Source organism: Eptatretus burgeri, chromosome 19 (assembly GCF_056783735.1).
Source record: "Eptatretus burgeri isolate ZD-2024b chromosome 19, Ebu_testis_v1, whole genome shotgun sequence".
Lineage (NCBI taxonomy): Eukaryota > Metazoa > Chordata > Myxini > Myxiniformes > Myxinidae > Eptatretus > Eptatretus burgeri.
This window is the reverse complement of record NC_140979.1, coordinates 673,037-696,646: the sequence shown is the minus strand read 5'-3', so window position 1 is coordinate 696,646 and position 23,610 is coordinate 673,037. Positions and strand designations below refer to the sequence as shown.

The 23,610-nt window shown below is 45.7% G+C and overlaps 1 protein-coding gene across 6 annotated transcripts in view; it reads left to right on the top strand.

Moving 5' to 3' along the window:
• The first annotated feature begins 195 nt into the window (after positions 1–195).
• The window catches only part of LOC147008351 (F-box/LRR-repeat protein 4-like), a 30,992-nt gene continuing 7,577 nt past the window's right edge, over positions 196–23,610 (top strand). Inside the window, exons 1-7 of one of the 6 annotated variants that reach the window (XM_085864760.1) lie at positions 196–337; positions 10,420–10,506; positions 16,776–17,204; positions 18,722–19,100; positions 19,555–19,799; positions 22,208–22,421; positions 23,007–23,078. In XM_085864760.1, coding sequence (XP_085720886.1) covers positions 10,472–10,506; positions 16,776–17,204; positions 18,722–19,100; positions 19,555–19,799; positions 22,208–22,421; positions 23,007–23,078 — 1,374 coding nt within the window. In that variant the 5' untranslated portion in view covers positions 196–337; positions 10,420–10,471. The other 5 variants (XM_085864761.1, XM_085864763.1, XM_085864759.1 and 2 more) reach the window with 5 other exon arrangements.

Sequence of the window (23,610 nt, the reverse complement as noted above, 5' to 3'; positions counted from 1 at the left end):
TAAATTGATTTTTTAAAAAAAAATTTATTTTAATGTATTTCCAACAAACACTAACCGTTTTTATTTTGTAATTACGCAAAAATTGGTATTCCCACCAGTGAAGCGACCTCTCTTCCATGCTCGTAGTACTTATACACCGCCTCGGCATTTTTTGGCGTCGGATCGGATCGTCATCGAGGAGTGCCGTGCGCATGCGCAGAAAACTGTGAGCACAGGCTCCGCCCCTTGTACAGGTTGAATCTCGCTGGTGGTTTTGACTGGTGTTTGTTGTGCGTTTTCCTGAATCATGGCGGCGTCGGATCTAATCGTCCTGATTGTGATGTCACCTGTGGGTAAGGTACGTGTGTCACGTGGTGTTTTATATTCCCAGAGAAAAGTGAATCGCTCGGTAATCCTGGTGCTCCGTACCTTGAAACACCCCCTTGTATCCAAGGGATTTAGTGATGTTCGTGTGTTCCTCCAAATCGGAAAAAAATATTTTATAATAATCTATCTATAATTCCAGCAATCTGTGTGTGTTTGTGTGTCTGCGACCGCCGTTTCTCGACGACCACCGGTCCGATCTGATTCAAACTTGCCAGGAATATTGCCGGGGAGCCGCGGATGTGCCTTTTCGAGGTTTGATATTGATCGGACGAGCGGTTCCCAAGTTACGGCCATTTTATTGCTTTTTTCAGTGTTGGGAAGGTGTATATATCGCAGCTGAAGTGTCGTTCCACCTTATCATGCCATTCTTTCCCAAATTAATAACTAGTACGGGCCCGTGGAGGCGGGCCCAGAGGTGAGTGCCAGTATGTGCAGCCCTCTCTCGCCCCTCTCTCTCGCCCCCCTCTCTCGCCCCTCTCTCTCGCTCCCCCTCTCTCTCGCCCCCACTCTCACCCCCCTCTCTTGCCCCTCTCTCTCGCCCCCACTCTCTCACCCCCTCTCTTGCCCCTCCTCTCTCCCCTCTCTTGAATTGTGACGCCCCTCTCTCCCCCTCTCTTGAATTGTGACTCCCCCATCTCTCCCTCCCCTCTCTCGCCCCTCTCTTGTCCCCCTCTCTCCCCCTCTTTGCCCCTCCTCTCTCCCCCCTCCTCTCTCACCCCTCTCTGTTAATGTATTCACAAATGTATTCACAAAAAACAAATAAATAAATAAACATTAATTGTGACGTCATTCGTGATGTCATAGCACCGTGTCCTGTCTGGTTGACAGACAATATATAGGTCGTTATTGGTTGACAGACATTGGTCATTGTATCACGTTATTCTTTTTATTACTGCCAATTATTGTGCTATTATTATTATTATTATTAATATGCTGTTATCATTATTCTGAGAAAAATGGCATGATAAGGTGATAAAGGTGGAACGACACTTCAGCTGCCATATATACACCTTTTGAACACTGAAAAAAGCAATAGAATTCAAAGAAAAAAAAAGAGGAAGCATTGTGACGTCATTAGTGATGTCATAGCTCCGTGTCCTGTCTGGTTGACAGACAATATGTAGGTCGTTATTGGTTGACAGACATTGGTCATTCTATCACGTTATTCTTTTTATTACTGCCAATAATTGTGCTATTATTATTATTATTATTATTATTATTATTATTATTATTATTATGCTGTTGTCATTATTCTGAGAAGAAATGGCATGATAAGGTGATCAGGTGGAACGACACTTCAGCTGCCTTATATACACCTTTTCAACACTGAAAAAAGCAATAAAATGGCGTAACTTGGGAACCGCTCGTCCGATGAACATCACACCTTGAAAAGGCACATCCGCCGGTCCCCGGCAATATTCCTGGCAAGTTTCAACCAGATCGGACTGGCAGTCGTCGAGAAACGGCGGTCGCAGACAAACAGACGGACAGACACACACACACACACACACACACACACACACACACACACACACACACACACACACACACACACATTGCTGGAATTATAGATAGATCATAATAATAATAGCACAATAATTGGCAGTCATAAAAAGAATAACGTGATACAATGACCAATGTCTGTCAACCGATAACGACCTATATATTGTCTGTCAATCAATAATGACCAATTACGTCTGTCATCCAATGACAGGACACAGTGCTATGACGTCACGAACGACGTCACAATTAATGTTTATTTATTTATTTTTTGTTTCCCAAGTGTTTCCCAAGGTTTGAAAGTTGTTTTTTCTCTAGGTTTGAATTAATTGTTCAAATTATTAATTAATCCCAAGGTTTGAATTTTTCCCAAGGTTTGAATTAATTGTTCAAATTATTAATTCATCTGAAGGAATGAATTTTCCCAAGGGAAACAGCTGTTTCCCAAAGGTTTGAAAGCTGTTTTTTCCCAAGGTTTGAATTAATTGTTGTGCTTGGTTGACATTTGTGAATACATTTACAGAGAGAGGGGCGAGAGAGGACGGGGGAGAGAGGGGGGATAGGGGGGCAAGAGAGGGGGCAAGAGAGAGGGGAGGGGGAGAGAGGGAGGGGGAGAGATGGGGGCGGGAGAGAGGGGGCAAGAGAGGGGGTAAGAGAGAGAAGCGAGAGAGGGGAGGGAGAGAGAGGGGTGAGAGAGGGGTATCACAATTCAAGAGGGGAGAGAGGAGGTGGCGAGAGAGGGGCGGGAGAGGGGGTGAGAGTGGGGGCAAGAGAGAGGGGCGAGAGAGAGGAGCGAGAGAGAGGGGCGAGAGAGGAGTGGGAGAGAGGAGGGGAGAGACGGGGGGACAAGAGAGGGGGTGTCACAATTCTTCTTCGTTTGATATGACGTCACAATTGACGCTGGGGACGTGAGTATGTTTCCCAGGTGTTTCCCAAGTTATGGCCATTTATGATACGGTTCGTTCGATCTCATTGAAACAATGCCCCAATCCAGTCGTCATTTACGAGAGCGAAGGAACGAAGCTGCACATACTGGCACGCACCTACGGGCACGCACCTACGGGCCCACACTAGTTACCACAAATGGCCGTACTGCTGATACCGCACATGAAAAGGCTGAATGCCTAAACTCGGTGTTTGCATCGAAATCTTGACTGAAACCCATCGATTTCTGTATCCACCTTGCCCAGTCACACCCAACTGTCCCTGGACTCTGTGTCCTTTTCTCCTGACAAGGTGGAGAGCTTGCTGTCAAACCTCGACTCAGATTCTGCAACCGGTCCAGATGGCATCGGCCCACGTCCTAAAAACCTGCTCCTCTGCTCTTGCTCATCATCTCTCTGTTCTATTCACCCTCTCATTTGCTCAAGGTCATCTTCCATCTGCTTGGAAATCAGCAAACATTACTGCCCTGCATGAAAAATCTGCAAAAACAGATCCCTGCAACTCCAGACCAATCAACCTTCTCCCAATTATCAGCAAGGTTATGGAATCCATCATCGCTTCAGACATTAAATCCTTCCTCTTCTCCAATGTTCTCATTTCCGATCATCAAATTGGTTTCCGACCGGGTCACTCTACCCTGGATATGCTGCTTCTGCTTTCCCAACAATGGATGGAGGTCCTCAATGCCAGACAGGAAATCCGAGCCATATCCCTGGACATATCACGTGCTTTTGACGCAGTCTGGCACCCTGCACTACTCACCAAACTCTCTTCCTCTGGTATCCAAGGCCATCTCCACTCATGGCTCGCAGACTTCCTCTCCTGTCGCTGTCAACATGTGGCCCTCAATGGAGTTCTTTCATCCCCTCTTCCTGTCCAGGCTGGAGTTCCTCAAGGTAGCGTTTTGGGCCCTGTTCTTTTTCTGGTTTTCATAAATGATCTCTCTGACTCTCTGGAAAATCCTCTTTATCTCTTTGCTGATGACTCCACCCTCTGCCGTACCATCTGTTATCCCTCAGACCGGCAAGCAGCAGCTTCTTCGCTCACGGCAGATATGCATAAAATCACAAACTGGTCCAACACATGGAACATGTCTTTCAATATGGACAAATCTCAAACTCTCACAATGTCTCTCCGAAAGGACCATTTAGAACCCCCCCTCCCCCCATCTACTTTCTCAACAATCCTCGAGAAGGATACCTTTCTTTCAAGCTTCACAGTGATGACTCCATCTACACCTCACTCTCCGAAAACATGGACCATCTTCTATCTTCTCATCCAAACTCTCTCTTCCTCTTATGTGGCGACTTCAATTGTCATCACGCCAGTTGGCTAGGTGTGGGTACCTCTCTCACCTGCCATGGGACATCAGCAAAAGCTTTCTGTGACTCATTGGGACTGACTCAATCGGTCAACTTCCCGACCCGGATCTCAACCAATGGTACTCCATCTCTTCTGGATCTGATTTTGACAAATTTCCCTGACAATATCTGCTGCTCTTCCTTCGCTCCAATTGGTTCTTCTGACCACGTCCTTGTTAAAGTGGACATCTCTCTGGCTGTTATCAGAGAACCACCTCACCGCCGTCGAGTCTGGCATTTCACTCAAGTCGACTGGCAGGGTCTCCGAGCAGCCATCAAACTTACAGACTGGTCTCCTATCACTACTTTCTCAAACATCAACTCATCCTGGGAATTCTTTCAAAGAAACTTGCTCTCCCTCATGCACAGATTTATCCCCTCTCGTGTTCAGTTGTCTTACCCTTCCTCCCGCCCTTGGTTTACTGAAGCTTGTGGCGAGGCAGTTGTCCTGAAACAACTTGCCTTTGCCTCATGGAAAGCAAACCCAACTGAGGGCAATCTCAGTTCTTTCCACAAAGCTCGGAACAAGTGTGTAGCTACCCTCAGGAGAGCCAGAAAACAACATCTTTCTCATCTCAAGTCTGAACTCTCAAACCTCTCTCCCTCCTCAAAATCCTGGTGGCGTTTAATCAAATCTGTTTCTGGTGTATGTTCCCCCTCCATCCCCTCCCTTACCTCAAATGGCCGCACTGCTGATTCCACACGTGATAAAGCTGAATGTCTAAACTCGGTGTTTGCAGCTAAATCTTGTGTCCCAAACCCATCACTATCTCTACCCACTTTACCCAGTCGCACCCAACTGTCCCTGGACTCTGTATCCTTTTCTCCTGACAAGGTGGAGAGCTTGCTTTCAAACCTCGAGTCAGATTCTGCAACCGGTCCAGACGGCATCAGCCCACGTGTCCTCAAAGCCTGCTCTTCTGCTCTTGCTCACCCTCTCTCTGTTCTATTCACCCTCTCATTTTCCCAAGGTCATCTGCCATCTGCTTGGAAATCTGCTAACATCACTGCCCTGCATAAAAAGGTGCAAAAACAGATCCCTGTAACTATAGACCAATCAGCCTTCTCCCAATCATCAGCAAGGTTATGGAATCCATCATCGCTTCAGACATGAAATCCTTCCTCTTCTCCAATGGCTTGATTTCCAATCATCAATTTGGTTTCAGACCAGGTCACTCTACCCTAGATATGCTGCTACTGCTCTCCCATCAATGGATGGAGGTCCTCAATGCCAGACAGGAAATCCGAGCCGTATCCCTGGACATATCACGTGCTTTTGACACAGTCTGGCACCCTGCCCTACTCACCAAACTCTCTTCCCATGGTATTCAAGGCCATCTCCACTCATGGCTCGCAGACTTCCTCTCCTGTCGCAGTCAACGTGTGGCCCTAAATGGAGTTCTTTCATCCCCTCTTCCTGTGCAGGCTGGAGTTCCTCAAGGTAGCGTTCTGGGCCCTGTTCTTTTTCTGGTTTTCATCAATGATCTCTCGGACTCTCTGGAAAATCCTCTATTTCTCTTTGCCGATGACTCCACCCTCTGCCGTACCATCTGTCATCCCTCAGACCGGCAAGCAGCAGCTTCTTCGCTCACTGCAGATCTGGATAAAATCACAAACTGGTCCAACACGTGGAACATGTCTTTCAATCCAGACAAATCTCACACTCTCACTATGTCTCTTCGAAAGGACCGTTTACAAAACCCCCCATCCACTTTCTCAACAATCCTCTGGAAGAAGTCTTTTCTTTCAAGCTTCTGGGTCTCACTATCTGCCATGACCTTTCCTGGGAAAGTCACATTTCCAACCTTGCCTCAAAAGCCAGTCGCCGACTGGGAATCCTCCGTCGTGCAAAGTCCTTCCTCGGCCCTCTTGAGCTCCTGACCACTTACAAAGCTTTTGTCCGTAGCCTGATGGAGTACTGCTCTCCCCTCTGGGCTGGTGCTCCTGCCTCCCACCTTTCTCGACTTCACGCTGTCGAAACCAGGGCTTTTAAGATCATTGGCATCTCCCGCAATGAAGCTGAGTCTTTGGGCCTCTCACTCAATCACCGCAGGTTGGTCGGTGGTCTTTCTGTCTTCTACCGACTCCTCTCCAGCCTTGCCCCCCTGCTCTCTCTGTGATTTGTCCCAACCACATTTCCACAGGGCGCTCAAGGTCCGCCAACAACCCCCTTCTGGTAAAACTACCAAAATCACGAATCACTGCTCATCTTCACTCTTTCATTCCTCTTTTTCCCGCCTTTGGAATAAACTTCCTCACTCTATTCTTTCCCATTCTTCCCTCCAGGCTTTCAAAACAGCTGTTCACCACCACCTCTTATCTTCCCCCATCCAAATCCTCGATCTTTTCTACCCCGATAATCCACCCAAGCCCAGTTCCTTCAGTTCTCCTGCTTTCCTTCCTGGAAGTGGCTTTAATGTCCATCTTCGCCTCGCCATGTTCCCCGTCCCATCCCCATCCCTCTCCCTTCCACAGTTCACCTGTGTCTGTTCCCCAATGTTTTGTCCCTTCCACTCCCGCCCCTCTTGTCTCATGCCTCCTTGCTGTGAGTTGTGTGTTAGCTCTCATACGAGCCTCGACCAAGGTATACAAAAAAAAAAAAAAAAAAAAAAAAAAAAAAAACAAGCTTCTGGGTCTCACTATCTGCCATGACCTTTCCTGGGAAAGCCACATTTCAAACCTGTCCTCCAAAGCCAGTCACCGACTGGAAATCCTCCATCGTGCAAAGTCCTTCCTCGGCCCACCTGAGCTCCTGACGACATACAAAGCTTTCATCCGAAGCCTGATGGAATACTGCTCTCCCCTCTGGGCTGGTGCTCCTGCATCCCACCTTTCTCGGCTTCGCGCTGTGCAAACCAAGGCATTTCGGATCATTGGAATCTCCCGCGATGAGGCTGAGTCTTCGGGTCTCTCACTTTCTCACCGCAGGCTGGTCGGGGGTCTTTCTGTCTTTTACCGTCTCCTCTCCAGTCTCGCCCCCTCCCCCCTGCTGTATCTGCGATTTGTCCCCACATTTCAGCAGGGTGCTCAAGGTCCGCCAACAACCCCCTTCTGGCAAAAGTACCAAAATCACGAATCGCTGCTCACCTTCACTCTTTCATTCCTCTTTTTCCCCACCTATGGAATAAACGCCATCACTCTGTTCAATTCTATTCCTCCCTCCAGGCCTTCAAAACAGCTGTTCACCACCACCTCTTATCATCCCCCATCCAAATCCTCCATCTTTTCTACCCCCGTTAATCCACCCCAAGCCCTCCCCCTTAAAACTCCCTGCTTTCCTTCCTGAAAGTCCCTGTAATATCCGTCTTGTATTTCCCATGTTCCCCGCCCCATCCCTCTCCCTTCCTCAGATCTCATGTGTCTGTTCCCCGCTGTTTTGTCCTTCCCACTCCCGCCCCTCTTGTCTCATGCCCCCTTTGCTGTGTGTTATGTGTTCACTTTCATACGAGCCTCGACAAGGTACAGAAAAAAAAATCCTCTGGAACAAACTCCCACACACTCTTCAATCCTACTCTTCCCTCCATGCCTTTAAACCAGCTGTTCACCACCATCTCCTCTCTTCCCCCATCCAAAACCATGATCTTTTCTACCCCCGCTAATCCACCCAAAACCCACCTCCTTCAAATTCCCTGCTTTCCTTCCTGAAAGTCCTGTCATGTCAGTACCTGAAAGCCCCTGTAATGTTCATCTTGTTTACCCTGTGTATCCCACCCCATCCCTCTCCCTTACACAGATCTCATGTCTGTTCCCCACTGGTTTGTCCTTCCCTCTCCTGCTCTCCTTGTTGTACATTCTGTGTGTGAGTTCTTGTACGAGCCTCGACAATGTATATAAAAAATGAACACTTTTTTTCAGAGTCATAACTGCTGCTAAGTTCGATTCTGGAGCTTAAATTTTGTGATTCAGCTTGGTTTGAGAGATTCTCGTGGTTATCGCATGTGCGGAAATTAAATAAAGCCACAAACGCTGACATCTCCAGGCATTGATTAGCATTGCAATGTACCCAGCGATTCACAGCTATGATGAACAGGTATTCGATAATATGAGTCAGGAAAGTGAAAAAAATTAACTTTCTCGTTAAGAAATTCTTGACTGCTCCAAGTCAAGGCACGGTTGAGCAGGCCAAAAAACATGGCGCCTTCATACAGCAGCGAGGTTACCTCGGATACGCCTTCAGACCCCATACAGAGGGATGACCAAAGGATATAATTAAATATCTCTCAAAGTGATAAATATATCTCTCTCTCTCCTCTCTCTCTCTCTCCCCCCCTCTCTCTCTCTCTCTCTCTCTCTCTCTCTCTCTCTCTCTCTCTCTCTCTCTCTCTCTCTCTCTCTCTCTCTCTCTCTCTCTCTCTCTCTCTCTCTCTCTCTCTCTCTCTCTCACTCTCTTTCTCTCTCGATCGCCCTCTCTCTCTATCTCTCCCTCTCTGTCTCCCTCTCCCTCCCCCTCTCTCTCTTTCTCTCTCCATCTCTCTCTCTCTCTCTGTCTCTCTCTCTCTCTCTCTCTCTCTCTCCCTCTCTCTCTCTCTCTCTCTCTCTCTCTCTCTCTCTCTCTCTCTCTCTCTCTCTCTCTCTCTCTCTCTCTCTCTCTCTCTCTCTCTCTCTCTCTCTCTCTCTCTCTCTCTCTCTCTCTCTCTCTCTCTCTCTCTCTCTCTCTCTCTCTCTCTCTCTCTCTCTCTCTCTCTCTCTCTCTCTCTCTCTCTCTCTCTCTCTCTCTCTCTCTCTCTCTATCTCTCCCTCTCTCTCTCTCTCTCTCTCTCTCTCTCTCTCTCTCTCTCTCTCTCTCTCTCTCTCTCTCTCTCTCTCTCTCTCTCTCTCTCTCTCTCTCTCTCTCTCTCTCTCTCTCTCTCGCTCTCTATCTATCTCTCTGTCTCTCTCTCTCCCTCTCTCTCTATCTCTCTCTCTATCTCTCTCCCTCTCTCTGTCTCTCTTTCTCTCTCACTCTCTCTCCCTCTCTCTCCCTCTCTCGCTATCTCTCTCCCTGTCTCTCCCTCTCTCTCCCCTCTCTCTGTCCCTCTCTCTCTCTCTCTCTCCCCCCTCTCTGTCTCTCTCTCTCTCTCTCTCTCTCTCTCTCTCTCTCTCTCTCTCTCTCTCTCTCTCTCTCTCTCCCTCTCTCTCTCCCTCTTCTCTCTCTCTGACTCTCTCTCTCTCTCGAACATCTTGCAGGGTAACGTTCGTCCAAATATCATCGACATTGACGGCACGTCGGTGAGCAATCTAATGGTCCGACATTCTCGATCCAAATTCAGCCATTGCAGGGCAGCTTGGTGAGTGCGCCCCCCCCCATGCCCCACCCCGACCAACACTCTTGAGACTGTGTCACGTGACTCAGACTCCATTAGAGGGTCTTCACGAAGGATATCGGTTCATGATGGTGAACATTTAAACACTTCCTGCTACTGATGTGACGTCACTCAATCCTACCACTCTGATTGGTCGAAGAAGCGAGCCAAAAGTATTTCCTCTTCCGGTGACGCCCTTGTTCGTCCTTTTGTCCATCCATGTAGTCAATGTGAATGTTCAAGGCACGATCACGAGATTACCCGACCACAGGTGACCAAGTCACGAGTTTGCTTACCTGGAGTCCGAGGCTAAATTTTGGTTTGAAAAAACCGTTCATGTGGAGCCTGGCTGTTGGAAACGTCACCAGGGGGTGTATTCAGTTACCAAGCAGCAAGCTAGCGCTTGCCAAGCCGCCCGTTCCTTATCGACGGTTTCGAATGGAGTCCTTGCTTGAGTGCTTAAGCCACTTGGCGAGGGCTCACCAAGCTGATTGGCAATGGATCACACCTCGGCTTTTTATGTTGTATCCGCAGTATAGATCAATGATCCGGAGCAGAGATAAACTTGGGATAAATTAAAAGAGTATTCGTGTAAAATGTCACACGGACACGATGGGCCAGCCGGCCAGTTCAAAGGTTTAATTTATTTGCAAATATCAGCACAACACCGATTTAATGAGGGAAGTGTGGCAAATATAGATCTTCGTAGATCTAGGAAAGCATTTCACGAGTAAAATGCACGATGATAAGATTAAAGTAAATTTTTGAGTAAAACAACGTGATGACGTCATGTGAACGTAGCACAAAACGTCATTTCCGGACGTTGGGGGCGGAGTCAACGGTGACGTACTTCTCAGAACATGCTCCTGGTTGTGGACTTCGCTGGAAAAGATGGTCGGTGTTGATGTGGGACTAGGAGGCCTCACAAGGTGCGAGTCCTTGTTACCTTTACCTGTACTTTCCAGGTCGTTGACCGGGACCTCGATTTCTCTTGTCGAGACACAAGAATGAACCAAAATGGAGGACGTCGTCGACGTCGTTTGTCCGTTTCAGTAAGTCCTGGGGTTTCTTCACGGTGGGGAATCGAAATATCTGACGTGGCTGGGTGTGCGCTGCCGCTCGCCACGTCGCCACAGGGCGAACCCCCCTTACCTGTGGCTAATATTTCAAACCACCCAGTAGCCACTGTGGCTGATCCATGTTTTAGTGATTTTTTTTTACCGGTTTTAGACGATTTTGAGTGATTTTAGCACAGAATTCAACCTTCGTGAGACGGCCGCCATTTTGTATGTTTTGATCACGGGAATCATGCGTGATTTTGTACAAGCTTACCTATACTAGCTTTAGTCGTTTTAAACTTGTTTCTGGTAAAAAAAAATCGACCGAAATTACGCGTGATTCGCATGATTCTCGTCTCAAAATTTTATTTTAATTTTTTTGAAAAAAAAAAAAAATTTCCGGAATGATTCGCCGCAACGTTCTTCTTTGGGTCAGTGGTTGCCAGGTGAGTTTTGACACAATCAGTGGTAGAACCTGTAGTAGGACGAGTTTGTTTGGATGAGTGAGTTTGATGTGTGAGATTGGTTGTATGAGTGAGTTTGATGTGTGAGATTGGTTGTATGAGTGAGTTTGATGTGTGAGATTGGTTGTATGAGTGAGTTTGATGTGTGAGATTGGTTGTATGAGTGAGTTTGATGGGTGAGATTGGTTGTATGAGTGAGTTTGATGTGTGAGATTGGTTGTATGAGTGAGTTTGATGGGTGAGATTGGTTGTATGAGTGAGTTTGATGTGTGAGATTGGTTGTATGAGTGAGTTTGATGTGTGAGATTGGTTGTATGAGTGAGTTTGATGTGTGAGATTGGTTGTATGAGTGAGTTTGATGGGTGAGATTGGTTGTATGAGTGAGTTTGATGGGTGAGATTGGTTGTATGAGTGAGTTTGATGTGTGAGATTGGTTGTATGAGTGAGTTTGATGTGTGAGATTGGTTGTATGAGTGAGTTTGATGTGTGAGATTGGTTGTATGAGTGAGTTTGATGTGTGAGATTGGTTGTATGAGTGAGTTTGATGTGTGAGATTGGTTGTATGAGTGAGTTTGATGTGTGAGATTGGTTGTATGCGTGAGTTTGATGTGTGAGATTGGTTGTATGCGTGAGTTTGATGGGTGAGATTGGTTGTATGAGTGAGTTTGATGGGTGAGATTGGTTGTATGAGTGAGTTTGATGGGTGAGATTGGTTGTATGCGTGAGTTTGATGGGTGAGATTGGTTGTATGAGTGAGTTTGATGTGTGAGATTGGTTGTATGAGTGAGTTTGATGTGTGAGATTGGTTGTATGAGTGAGTTTGATGTGTGAGATTGGTTGTATGAGTGAGTTTGATGTGTGAGATTGGTTGTATGAGTGAGTTTGATGTGTGAGATTGGTTGTATGCGTGAGTTTGATGTGTGAGATTGGTTGTATGAGTGAGTTTGATGGGTGAGATTGGTTGTATGAGTGAGTTTGATGTGTGAGATTGGTTGTATGAGTGAGTTTGATGTGTGAGATTGGTTGTATGAGTGAGTTTGATGTGTGAGATTGGTTGTATGAGTGAGTTTGATGTGTGAGATTGGTTGTATGAGTGAGTTTGATGGGTGAGATTGGTTGTATGAGTGAGTTTGATGGGTGAGATTGGTTGTATGAGTGAGTTTGATGGGTGAGATTGGTTGTATGAGTGAGTTTGATGGGTGAGATTGGTTGTATGAGTGAGTTTGATGTGTGAGATTGGTTGTATGAGTGAGTTTGATGTGTGAGATTGGTTGTATGAGTGAGTTTGATGTGTGAGATTGGTTGTATGAGTGAGTTTGATGTGTGAGATTGGTTGTATGAGTGAGTTTGATGTGTGAGATTGGTTGTATGAGTGAGTTTGATGGGTGAGATTGGTTGTATGAGTGAGTTTGATGGGTGAGATTGGTTGTATGAGTGAGTTTGATGGGTGAGATTGGTTGTATGAGTGAGTTTGATGTGTGAGATTGGTTGTATGAGTGAGTTTGATGTGTGAGATTGGTTGTATGAGTGAGTTTGATGTGTGAGATTGGTTGTATGAGTGAGTTTGATGTGTGAGATTGGTTGTATGAGTGAGTTTGATGTGTGAGATTGGTTGTATGCGTGAGTTTGATGGGTGAGATTGGTTGTATGAGTGAGTTTGATGTGTGAGATTGGTTGTATGCGTGAGTTTGATGGGTGAGATTGGTTGTATGAGTGAGTTTGATGTGTGAGATTGGTTGTATGAGTGAGTTTGATGTGTGAGATTGGTTGTATGAGTGAGTTTGATGTGTGAGATTGGTTGTATGAGTGAGTTTGATGTGTGAGATTGGTTGTATGAGTGAGTTTGATGTGTGAGATTGGTTGTATGCGTGAGTTTGATGTGTGAGATTGGTTGGATGAGTGAAGTTGTTGGGTGAGATTGGTTGTATGAGTGAGTTTGATGGGTGAGATTGGTTGAAAGTGTGAGTTTGATGTGTGAGATTGGTTGTACGAGTGAGTTTGATGTGTGAGATTGGTTGTATGAGTGAGTTTGATGTGTGAGATTGGTTGTATGAGTGAGTTTGATGGGTGAGATTGGTTGTATGAGTGAGTTTGATGTGTGAGATTGGTTGTATGAGTGAGTTTGATGTGTGAGATTGGTTGTATGAGTGAGTTTGATGTGTGAGATTGGTTGTATGAGTGAGTTTGATGTGTGAGATTGGTTGTATGAGTGAGTTTGATGTGTGAGATTGGTTGTATGAGTGAGTTTGATGGGTGAGATTGGTTGTATGAGTGAGTTTGATGGGTGAGATTGGTTGTATGAGTGAGTTTGATGGGTGAGATTGGTTGTATGAGTGAGTTTGATGTGTGAGATTGGTTGTATGAGTGAGTTTGATGTGTGAGATTGGTTGTATGAGTGAGTTTGATGTGTGAGATTGGTTGTATGAGTGAGTTTGATGTGTGAGATTGGTTGTATGAGTGAGTTTGATGTGTGAGATTGGTTGTATGCGTGAGTTTGATGTGTGAGATTGGTTGGATGAGTGAAGTTGTTGGGTGAGATTGGTTGTATGAGTGAGTTTGATGGGTGAGATTGGTTGAAAGTGTGAGTTTGATGTGTGAGATTGGTTGTACGAGTGAGTTTGATGTGTGAGATTGGTTGTATGAGTGAGTTTCATGTGTGAGATTGGTTGTATGAGTGAGTTTGATGGGTGAGATTGGTTGTATGAGTGAGTTTGATGTGTGAGATTGGTTGTATGAGTGAGTTTGATGGGTGAGATTGGTTGTATGAGTGAGTTTGATGGGTGAGATTGGTTGTATGAGTGAGTTTGATGTGTGAGATTGGTTGTATGAGTGAGTTTGATGTGTGAGATTGGTTGTATGAGTGAGTTTGATGTGTGAGATTGGTTGTATGAGTGAGTTTGATGTGTGAGATTGGTTGTATGAGTGAGTTTGATGTGTGAGATTGGTTGTATGAGTGAGTTTGATGGGTGAGATTGGTTGTATGAGTGAGTTTGATGGGTGAGATTGGTTGTATGAGTGAGTTTGATGGGTGAGATTGGTTGTATGAGTGAGTTTGATGTGTGAGATTGGTTGTATGAGTGAGTTTGATGTGTGAGATTGGTTGTATGAGTGAGTTTGATGTGTGAGATTGGTTGTATGAGTGAGTTTGATGTGTGAGATTGGTTGTATGAGTGAGTTTGATGGGTGAGATTGGTTGTATGAGTGAGTTTGATGTGTGAGATTGGTTGTATGAGTGAGTTTGATGTGTGAGATTGGTTGTATGAGTGAGTTTGATGGGTGAGATTGGTTGTATGAGTGAGTTTGATGTGTGAGATTGGTTGTATGAGTGAGTTTGATGTGTGAGATTGGTTGTATGAGTGAGTTTGATGTGTGAGATTGGTTGTATGCGTGAGTTTGATGTGTGAGATTGGTTGGATGAGTGAAGTTGTTGGGTGAGATTGGTTGTATGAGTGAGTTTGATGGGTGAGATTGGTTGAAAGTGTGAGTTTGATGTGTGAGATTGGTTGTATGAGTGAGTTTGATGGGTGAGATTGGTTGTATGAGTGAGTTTGATGGGTGAGATTGGTTGTATGAGTGAGTTTGATGGGTGAGATTGGTTGTATGAGTGAGTTTGATGTGTGAGATTGGTTGTATGAGTGAGTTTGATGTGTGAGATTGGTTGTATGAGTGAGTTTGATGTGTGAGATTGGTTGTATGCGTGAGTTTGATGTGTGAGATTGGTTGGATGAGTGAAGTTGTTGGATGAGATTGGTTGTATGAGTGAGTTTGATGGGTGAGATTGGTTGAAAGTGTGAGTTTGATGTGTGAGATTGGTTGTATGAGTGAGTTTGATGGGTGAGATTGGTTGTATGAGTGAGTTTGATGTGTGAGATTGGTTGTATGAGTGAGTTTGATGTGTGAGATTGGTTGTATGAGTGAGTTTGATGTGTGAGATTGGTTGTATGAGTGAGTTTGATGTGTGAGATTGGTTGGATGAGTGAAGTTGTTGGGTGAGATTGGTTGGATGAGTGAGTTTGACTGGAATGAGGTTGGTCCAATCCTGATCCACAACCACCCCCATCCCCCACTACCACCTACGAAAGGCACAACGACCATACCCCTCCACACACACACACACACACCATCACCACCACCACCACCACCATCCCTCATAATTACCACCTCACCTGATGGTCGTTCATTCAACCAATCTCACAAGTCAAACTCACTCATCCAACCAATCTGAACAATCCAACTCACTCATCCAACTAACCTCACCCATCAAACTCACACATCCACCTTAAAATTAAGTTATTATTTCATATTGCTAAAAAAAAAACTTTTGAATAAAATATGTGGCTATTTCCTTTCTCCTGTGGCTAATCATTCTAAACCTAGATTAGCCACAGTGGCTAATTCCTTTTGAAAGCCAGAGCACACCCAGTGTGGTGGCCGAAGTCGTCGTCGCTTCACTGACATATTTAATAAAATGACGTCATGTTGTTCTTCATGAACATTCTGCTCCATTCACTCCACGTCATTAACCCGAGGTCATCTGTTCCATGTGCTCGGGAGTTATCTCACCTCATCTTCTTCATCCATCCGAGCTGATGTTTTTATACGAGTAAATACAACCCGTCACTTCACTCAGGGAAATATTAAATGGGGGAGGTTACAGAAGGGAGGGAAGAGACGAGGAGGGATTGTTGAGAGAGGAAGGAGGGGTGGATAACAGGGGAGAGAAAGAGAGGAGGGGGAAGGGAGAGAGAGGAGGGGGGGGAGAGAAAGAAGAGGTGAAGGAGGGAAGGGAGGGAGTGGAGCAAGAGAGGACGGATGGGAGGGGAGAGAGAGTGGTGGGGGAGCTCGGAGGTGTGAGGAAGGGGGTGTGGGAGTGACGCCTCACCAAATGTCGCAATACACTCTGGGAGGGAGGGGGGTTGGTCGTGAGTTGGATGGGGGAGAGAGGAGGTATGGGGGTGGGCTAGGAAGGTGGGGAATAAGGAAGAGAGGGAGAGTGAGGTAAGGGGTTGAAGTGGGGGGGGGGAGCGACACCAAACCACGTGTCGTTAAACACTCCAGGAGAAGGGTGTGTGAGGAGAGGGGTGGGAGTACGCAGCCATATCTTGGATATGTACAGATCGATTTTGTCCATCCTTTGCACAAAGACAACACACCATGGTACACATATGCCCCTCATTTTGTTTTGCGATGCGATCAAAGATGTCTGACGAGCGGCCATTTTCGTTGTAAAACCCCCCCCCCATTTTGAACACGTCCTCAAACCTCTCTCGGACGTGCATTTACTGATGTCGATCAAACCTGGCACACACATAATGAATGATGGTTTACGTGTGCATGTCGTGTTTTTTGTGAGATCACATCCAAGATGGCCGACTGGCAGCCATTTTGTTATTTCAATGTGTCCCCAACAATTTCTCAGACCTGCACGCTCTGATTCCATTCAAACTTGGCAGCAGCACCGTACATGATGGCACACACGTACACCTCGTTTTATTTTTCAATCTGATGAAAGATGGTCGACTGGCGGTCATTTATAATAATATCATTCTCTGTTTTGTTGCTATGCCAAACAATGGCTCAAACGGTCGTTGCTAGGATGCAGTGCCGACGTCATCAACATGGCCAACATGAGCTTCCCTTCGTGCAATAATGATATTATTGTGCAATATTATTGAACAAGTGCAATAAATAAATGATCACGTGATCTACACGTGCCGGATCGCGATTGTGGATTTTATTCCAGCTACGGTATGTAATACACTTGCATGTTGAGCCTGCTCTGCATTTCCTGTTCAACAGGACCAGGAGAAACCAACATCATGGAGATGGATCCGAACTGCAGGAAGACAATGCAGGTTTGTTCCCGCAGCGGTCTTTTCCCGAGCTGTCTCAGCACGTGAGCCAAGTTCTGGATCTGAGCTCCCAGTGCGGAGCGATTTCCACCAGAAACCGGATGGGTCCGCCTGCCATATATCCGATCGCCGCGGACTTCACGTACGTGGCCGTGCCGAGCACATACGGGACGTGGTGGGACCGCTTGGCCCGATGGACACCCGGACGTTGTCCCAAGAATCCCGAGTGGTTTAAAAGCCAGGATTTCATCGAGTTACTTTTCGACAAGTCCGTCTTCCCTACCAGGGTCTCGCTCTTACAGATGTACCACCCTGGACACGTGGTTCGGATTCTGGCCAAGTCATGGGATGAAGGTGAAGAGTCTGCTGTGTGCAGGTACCAATGACCCTTTTGGTTTAAATCTCCTAGTCTTCAAGTCTTTATTCTCGCGAGTCAAAAATAGACGAAATGACCAATTATCGTTTCCTTTGGGAGTATGTTGATCCTCTGACTTGTCTTACATGATGATATCAGGGGTTCAATGACATCTTCGTTGTATAAATGGTCTAGTTACCTGGTTTTTATAACATTTGATCGACAGGTAGTGGACAAAATGTTGGAAACCCCTGGGTAAATGAGTGTATCTTGAAAGCACGAACTTCCACACAGGTGCGGCCCATGCGTTGACGAAGCAACTGACATCCCAGCATGCTTAGGGTCATGTATAAAATGCTGCACAGGCCTGGTTGCCTCCAATTACGGCTGGCATGGCTGCAAGAGGATAAATCCTTTTTAAAAGGGGGCTGTTAGCAGCTTGTGAGCCTTGTTGTGTTTATTCGAGATGCTTTATTTTCCCCCGATCTTGTCTGTTTCTTTCCCTTTTACTGTTTGTCCACTCCCTGTACGTTTTCAAAATGTCTCTTGGTGGCTGGCTGAAGATCTGAGGTTGAAATAACACCAGGTGGGTTGACGCGGCCCGTCATCCTTCCGAGGTCGGCAAAATGAGTAGCAGATTGCTGGTTAACAGGGGCACTGCATCAGTGGCACAGTGCAGAAAATTATGCAATCAGCAGCCATAGGATGCATACGAAACAACAACAATAACAACAACATGTGCCCGGTCTTGTTGGTCGAGAACAAAATGGTCTCGTTGCCATCTGCACTTGTGTCAATCACACAATAAAGGAGTTGTTTCGATTTCATATCGGGAGAGTGTGGATGTGGTGTGTGGTCTGGTGTGTGGTGTGGTATGTGGTGTATTGTTTCACCACTCAACTGGAGTGTGGGAGTAATAGAGATGTCGTGAAGTTAATCTCTTGACCATAATTGTCATTTTGTACTTTTTCCTTGTCCTTATGCAGCACAGGGCTTCAGGGTAGCGTCTTTGGCTGAGGGTGCGGCTGTGCTGCTGATGCAGTGCCCCCATGCTGGTTAGGGCAGGAATTTGTAACTTGTCCATGGTGCCGGCAAGGGACCTCCATCCGAGGGACGACACACACATCGATGAATCATCCTTCCTGTGAAACACCAGGATGACAGTTTGTAGCTGGGTCGGGATTCAAACCCAGGCTCGATGGCTTGGAGGCAAAGTGTGTGTACCTCTCGAGTCTAGAGTCTCGACTCTAGACCATCCTGAAAGCCCTCTTTTTTGCTGTAAGGTCTTCATCCTCAAGCCATTACTTTTCACCGCAGCTATAAGGGGATGGTTGTGTAAATTTTTATTACACCATAAAGTTTCATTCATTTATTTGTTAATTTATTTCATAATGTGAGTGATGTCCTTTTACACATCCGTTTGTATCAAATTGGAGATGTTGTACGACATGAGCCACACCCTAATACACAATGTCTACTTCATAGTAAAATCAAAAGGACGCTCCTCAAAAGGTTTACTTTGGTGATGTACGATGCAGGTGGCAGACGCTGTGGTCCGGCCCTGCGGACACCAATCTTCGACAGAATGCCACTCGTCATTTTTCCCCACCGATACACCCACCGGGTTTTGCGACGAACGTCCTCCGTCTGGAGTTCAATTGCTCCCTGAGGCTTTACTGCATGGAACTGGTCACTGTTGTTCTGCACGGGATCCCGGTGGACATGATGCAACCAAAGAAGATCAAGAGTGAATATCTTGCTGAGTCACAAGGACTTCAGCAGAAACGAAATATGATGGAAAGAAGGAGGAGACGAGATATGGTTAAACAGATGGAGGAAGAAAGGAGGGCAATCGAAGAGGAAGGGAAGCTTTCCTCCTTCACAAATAATGGATATTTTGATCTTTTACCTTTCGAGGTGAGTATGTGAACTCCGACTCGTCATCTTTTCTTCTTCTTTTAAAACATATTTTTTCCAGATCACATCATCTCATTGTTTGGCTTCAGAATGGTTTTAGATAATGGCGTCCATGTTGAAATGGCTGTCCAAGTCTTTTTGTTTGGATGTCCTTGATGGCTCACTTGGTACATTGTAATGCTTATAAACGCACGGAGACGCCAGCGTTTGTGGCTTTATTTCATTTCCGCACATGCCATAACCTCGACAATCTCTTAATGTGAGCCGAATTCCAAAATTTAAACTCTGGAAAAAGAAGTGTTCATTTATCTTGGTGGTTATCTTGGTTTTTTTCAGGGTTACTGTTTGATCATTCGATGGACATCCTTGACTCTCTGGACAGTGACAGCTGGTCAGGTTGATGCACTGATAATTAAATCGATTTTTGTTTTTTGCTGCCTTACTTCCACGACAGATTATCGAAATGATTTTATCTCACCTGACGCTCCCTGAGCTGTGCCGCCTCGCTCAATGCAGCCGTACTCTGCGCGACTGCTGCTACAACCCTTCCATGTACAAACACCTGGACCTCAAGCCTTTCTGGCCATCTCTCTGCGAGGAGGACCTTCTGCCTTTGAAGCCTCGTCTCACCTGTGCACGCTCGCTCGGACTCTCGTGGACTGGAAACGAGGGAAGATTCAGTCCTACGGTCCTTAAAAAGTGAGTAATTGAATTCAAAGTCAGTAATCGATGGCCTGGGTTTAGGTGAACCGTCTCCACCTCTCTTTCATTCATTGACTCTCTCATTCTGATCTGTTTCCTCGCCTGTCTCGTCTCTTACCGCTTCTCCGATCACCACCAAACTTCGTTGACACAATTAACAGTTACAATTCTGCTTGCAGGAACAAAATTTACTCACCACTCTTCAGTTTATCTTGTTTGGCCCAATTGAAAGTCGAGTTTTCTCAAAGCGTTTCCAATGCTGAAGTCATGGAATTCTGATGGTGGGCACCATTGCATCATGGGATTGTTACTGCTGCTGTTTTTATTTTATTTCATTAATTTTTTTAATGACACTTCCGTCCTTTGATATCCTTTACCATGTCCTCAGCAGTCCTTGACAAGTGGCTCTACTGACGTCTTTATGTGGCCAGTTGGTTGTCGTTGAGCAGTCCTCACGTCCTGTCACATACCATCCCATCAGCATTCCTTGATAAGTTATATCCAACTACTATTAATAACAAGCTTGTTCACCCGATCAAGATCGGGTTATTTAAACTTCAGTAAACTATCAAGAAGATCGATTTTTAAAGCGATTGCAAAAAAAAAATAATAAACCCGAGAGTGCACCATGGCAGTGATGGGCCAAATGGCCTCGTTTCCTTCTTTAAGTTTAGTTTCTTCATTTTCAGACATACAAACACACACACACACATACAGATAATATCCTTGCAGGGGTAAGGGGGGTTCCACCCATGACCTGACTCTGGGAACACCCAGTAAGTTTGCAAAATTTAGTCGAGATTGCCCCAGCCGGTTTTTTTTTTCCTGTGATTTTCAGACCAACACAAACAAACATACAGAGAATTTACTTGTGGGTGGGTTGTTCCCTTGACCTGACCCTTTGAACCACCAGCAAGTTTGTTAAAGTTGGTGAGGATTGGCCCAGCCGTTTCTTTTTCTGTGGGTATTTCCATACGTTTCGTTGATCGGTAATTTAAACGTACATGCACTCGGAGGCGCCCAGAGTATCAAACAATGTCCGAATTGGACAAATGAACACTTCTTTTTCCGGAATTTAAATTTTGGAATTCGGCTCGCTTTAAGAGATTGTTGAGGTTATGGCATGTGCGGAAATGAAATAAAGCCACAAACGCTGACGTCTCCGTGCGTTGATAAGCATTACAATGCACCCAGTGATTTGTAGGTTTGATGATCAGGCATTCGATATGAGTGAGGAAAGTGAAAAAAAAACAAACTTTATCTTTGAGAAACAGTTGCTGCCTGTTCCAAGTCAAGGCATTGTTGAGCAGGCCAAAAATAGCGAATTAAGACTCCAGCGAGGGAGAGAGTGGTGGCCGAGGAGGCGCCTGATAAAGGATTATAATTAAATAAGGCCGTTAATTGTCTTCAAAAGGGATGTTTTAATTAATGCAAACACCCAATTCTCACTCATGCACTCCCTTGGAGTTCCCTCAGTGTGCATGCAAAGTTTCAAGCTGAAAGGTTTCTGGTTTTGAAGACATGGAGGAGACACACACTGACTAACTGACACACACACACACATGAACTGACTGACACACACTGACATTTTGTTATTACGGAGAAGAAAAATCGTGAAACACCCTGCAACCCGTGCCTTTTACATCCGATCATCATGTAATCTCATCTTCTCACTTGTTGGAATGCGAAAAAGAAATTCATTTAAATATCTCCTTCAGTCAAATTATTTCCACGACGTAGAGGGGGTGCAGCATATGAACCCAAGCTTTTCAATGAAGTCGTGTCTTCAATTGGGGTCTTTATCCCCCAGATAACTTGGGAGCAGCTGTCATCCTTGAAGAGGCGACAAAGCCCGGTATTGTCCCGTGGTGGAATTACTCGAACCTCCAGTGGAATCACTCCGGTAACTCCAGTCCCAATGAGAGTTGAACCATTTATTAAGGTGTACACAGGAAGAAACAAATTCACAGAGCAACACCAAGATGAGCTGTTGTGAACTTCCTTCTCTCGGAGTTCTGTTCACAAGCCGAGCTTTTTATAGCAAAATTATTTGCATTGAAAGAGGGAAAAGAGGGTGCATGGGTCGGACAAAGAACAGTACATGTTTTCACAGCAAAACTATATATCACTCAATGTTCCACAGTCTCTTAATTAGCAGAACACCACATATGGTGTTTGTGCGAGCGTAGGAACACCGGTCACCATGTTCAAGCATGGGATTTAAATCAATCATGAGGCTTCATTGAGCCACAGCCAAACTAAAAAAAAAATCACAGAGTTGATATTTTAAAAGAGATTTTCCACCACAGTCCCAAACGTGGGTTGATGTGACTTGGTTTCTCAGTTCGTCTTGTCTCTCAAGACTTTGTTTAAAACACCGGCCCAACGTCTTCCTGCTTTTTCAGTTTCCTCGGTGAGTGGTCCGCGCAACTACTCCACCTGGAGCTGGCAAACTGCCATTGGATCACAAACGAATCCTTGGGATCTGTGGCCAAGCTCTGCCCGAACCTTCGTGTCCTGGACCTGTCGTCGTGTGACCGAATACCACCCTGGGAATTCAGGCAGCTCTCGTCCTTGCAGAGGCTACAACGCCTCGTCCTGTACCGAACGCAGATCGATGTGAGCCGTTTACGTAGTTTGTGTTCGTTTTTACTCTCTTGCAGATTTGTTGTTTACAAAGCCATTGCAGGTAAATCTTGAGTTTTATGGCAATGTGAAATTGAGACCCCCCGCTTCCTTTGCCCCCCTCCGCCCCCCCCAGGCAAGTTAATTGAAAGTCGAACGCGGACGCGATGAGAAATGTGAAACCAAAATTAAATACAAGGAACACATGAAGTGGGAATTTCGTACATTTCCCGTTTACTTTCCTTACATAACCCATTGAACTCGGCAAGATCGATGTGGCCTTGGTGGTGCCCTTCTTTAATCTGCATGGTCGACTGCCTGTGAGATTTTTTTTGAATCCCCTTAAGATTGCAAAGGAGATTACCCGGCTTAACGTCACCTCCATGATGCATCACCCCCTGCTGGCACGGTGCCACAATGGTTTTTTTGACTGGTTATTAGATCTTGAAACTCCATAAAACGTTAAATTCTGGAATAAGCCACCGAAGTGAGTCTTTCTCTCTCGTTGTGCTCCGTGGATGGGAAGGGGATTATTTTACCGGTGTTAAAGGATGACGTCGTACTCGCATCTTCTTTCAGACGAAGAATCTCCTGTCGATCATTTCCAAGTGCACGGAGTTGAGGCATCTCAACATCGGAAACTGTTTGAAGGTACGTGCACCTCTTTGTGCCACCGCAGACGTGTTTCGCAGTCAAACGATAGTCCTGTACGATTGTGAAGACAAACCGATTGACTTCCACCTTGGGATGACTTCACCTGATTTGTTGATATTTTCTTTCCTCGTCACATAAATATGAACACAGTCGATGTGTGGTTATGATTCATCACGATGAGCCCCAGGTTTTGCTTAGACAAGATCCCTTTTGAACCTGAATCGCTGCAAAAATGAAGGAAACTAGGACGAAGTCGACGGCTCGCCATCTCAAGTCCCCACGCTTCCCCACCTCGAGCAAAGTTGAAAGATGTCAAAAAGTTCCATCAGGAACGACCCAATATCAAATTTTGATAAAAACATTTTTTTCCCCATTTTGACCTCTGTGACTGCAAGTTCCCATCCCGAGGCACGAACCGGGGAACAAATCCCCCCAAAATTGCTACATATTCCATGGGTTCCCCCAATGTTGACTGCATGTACAAAGCTTCATTAAAACATGTTATTAATTTGCATTTTTTGGTTATTGG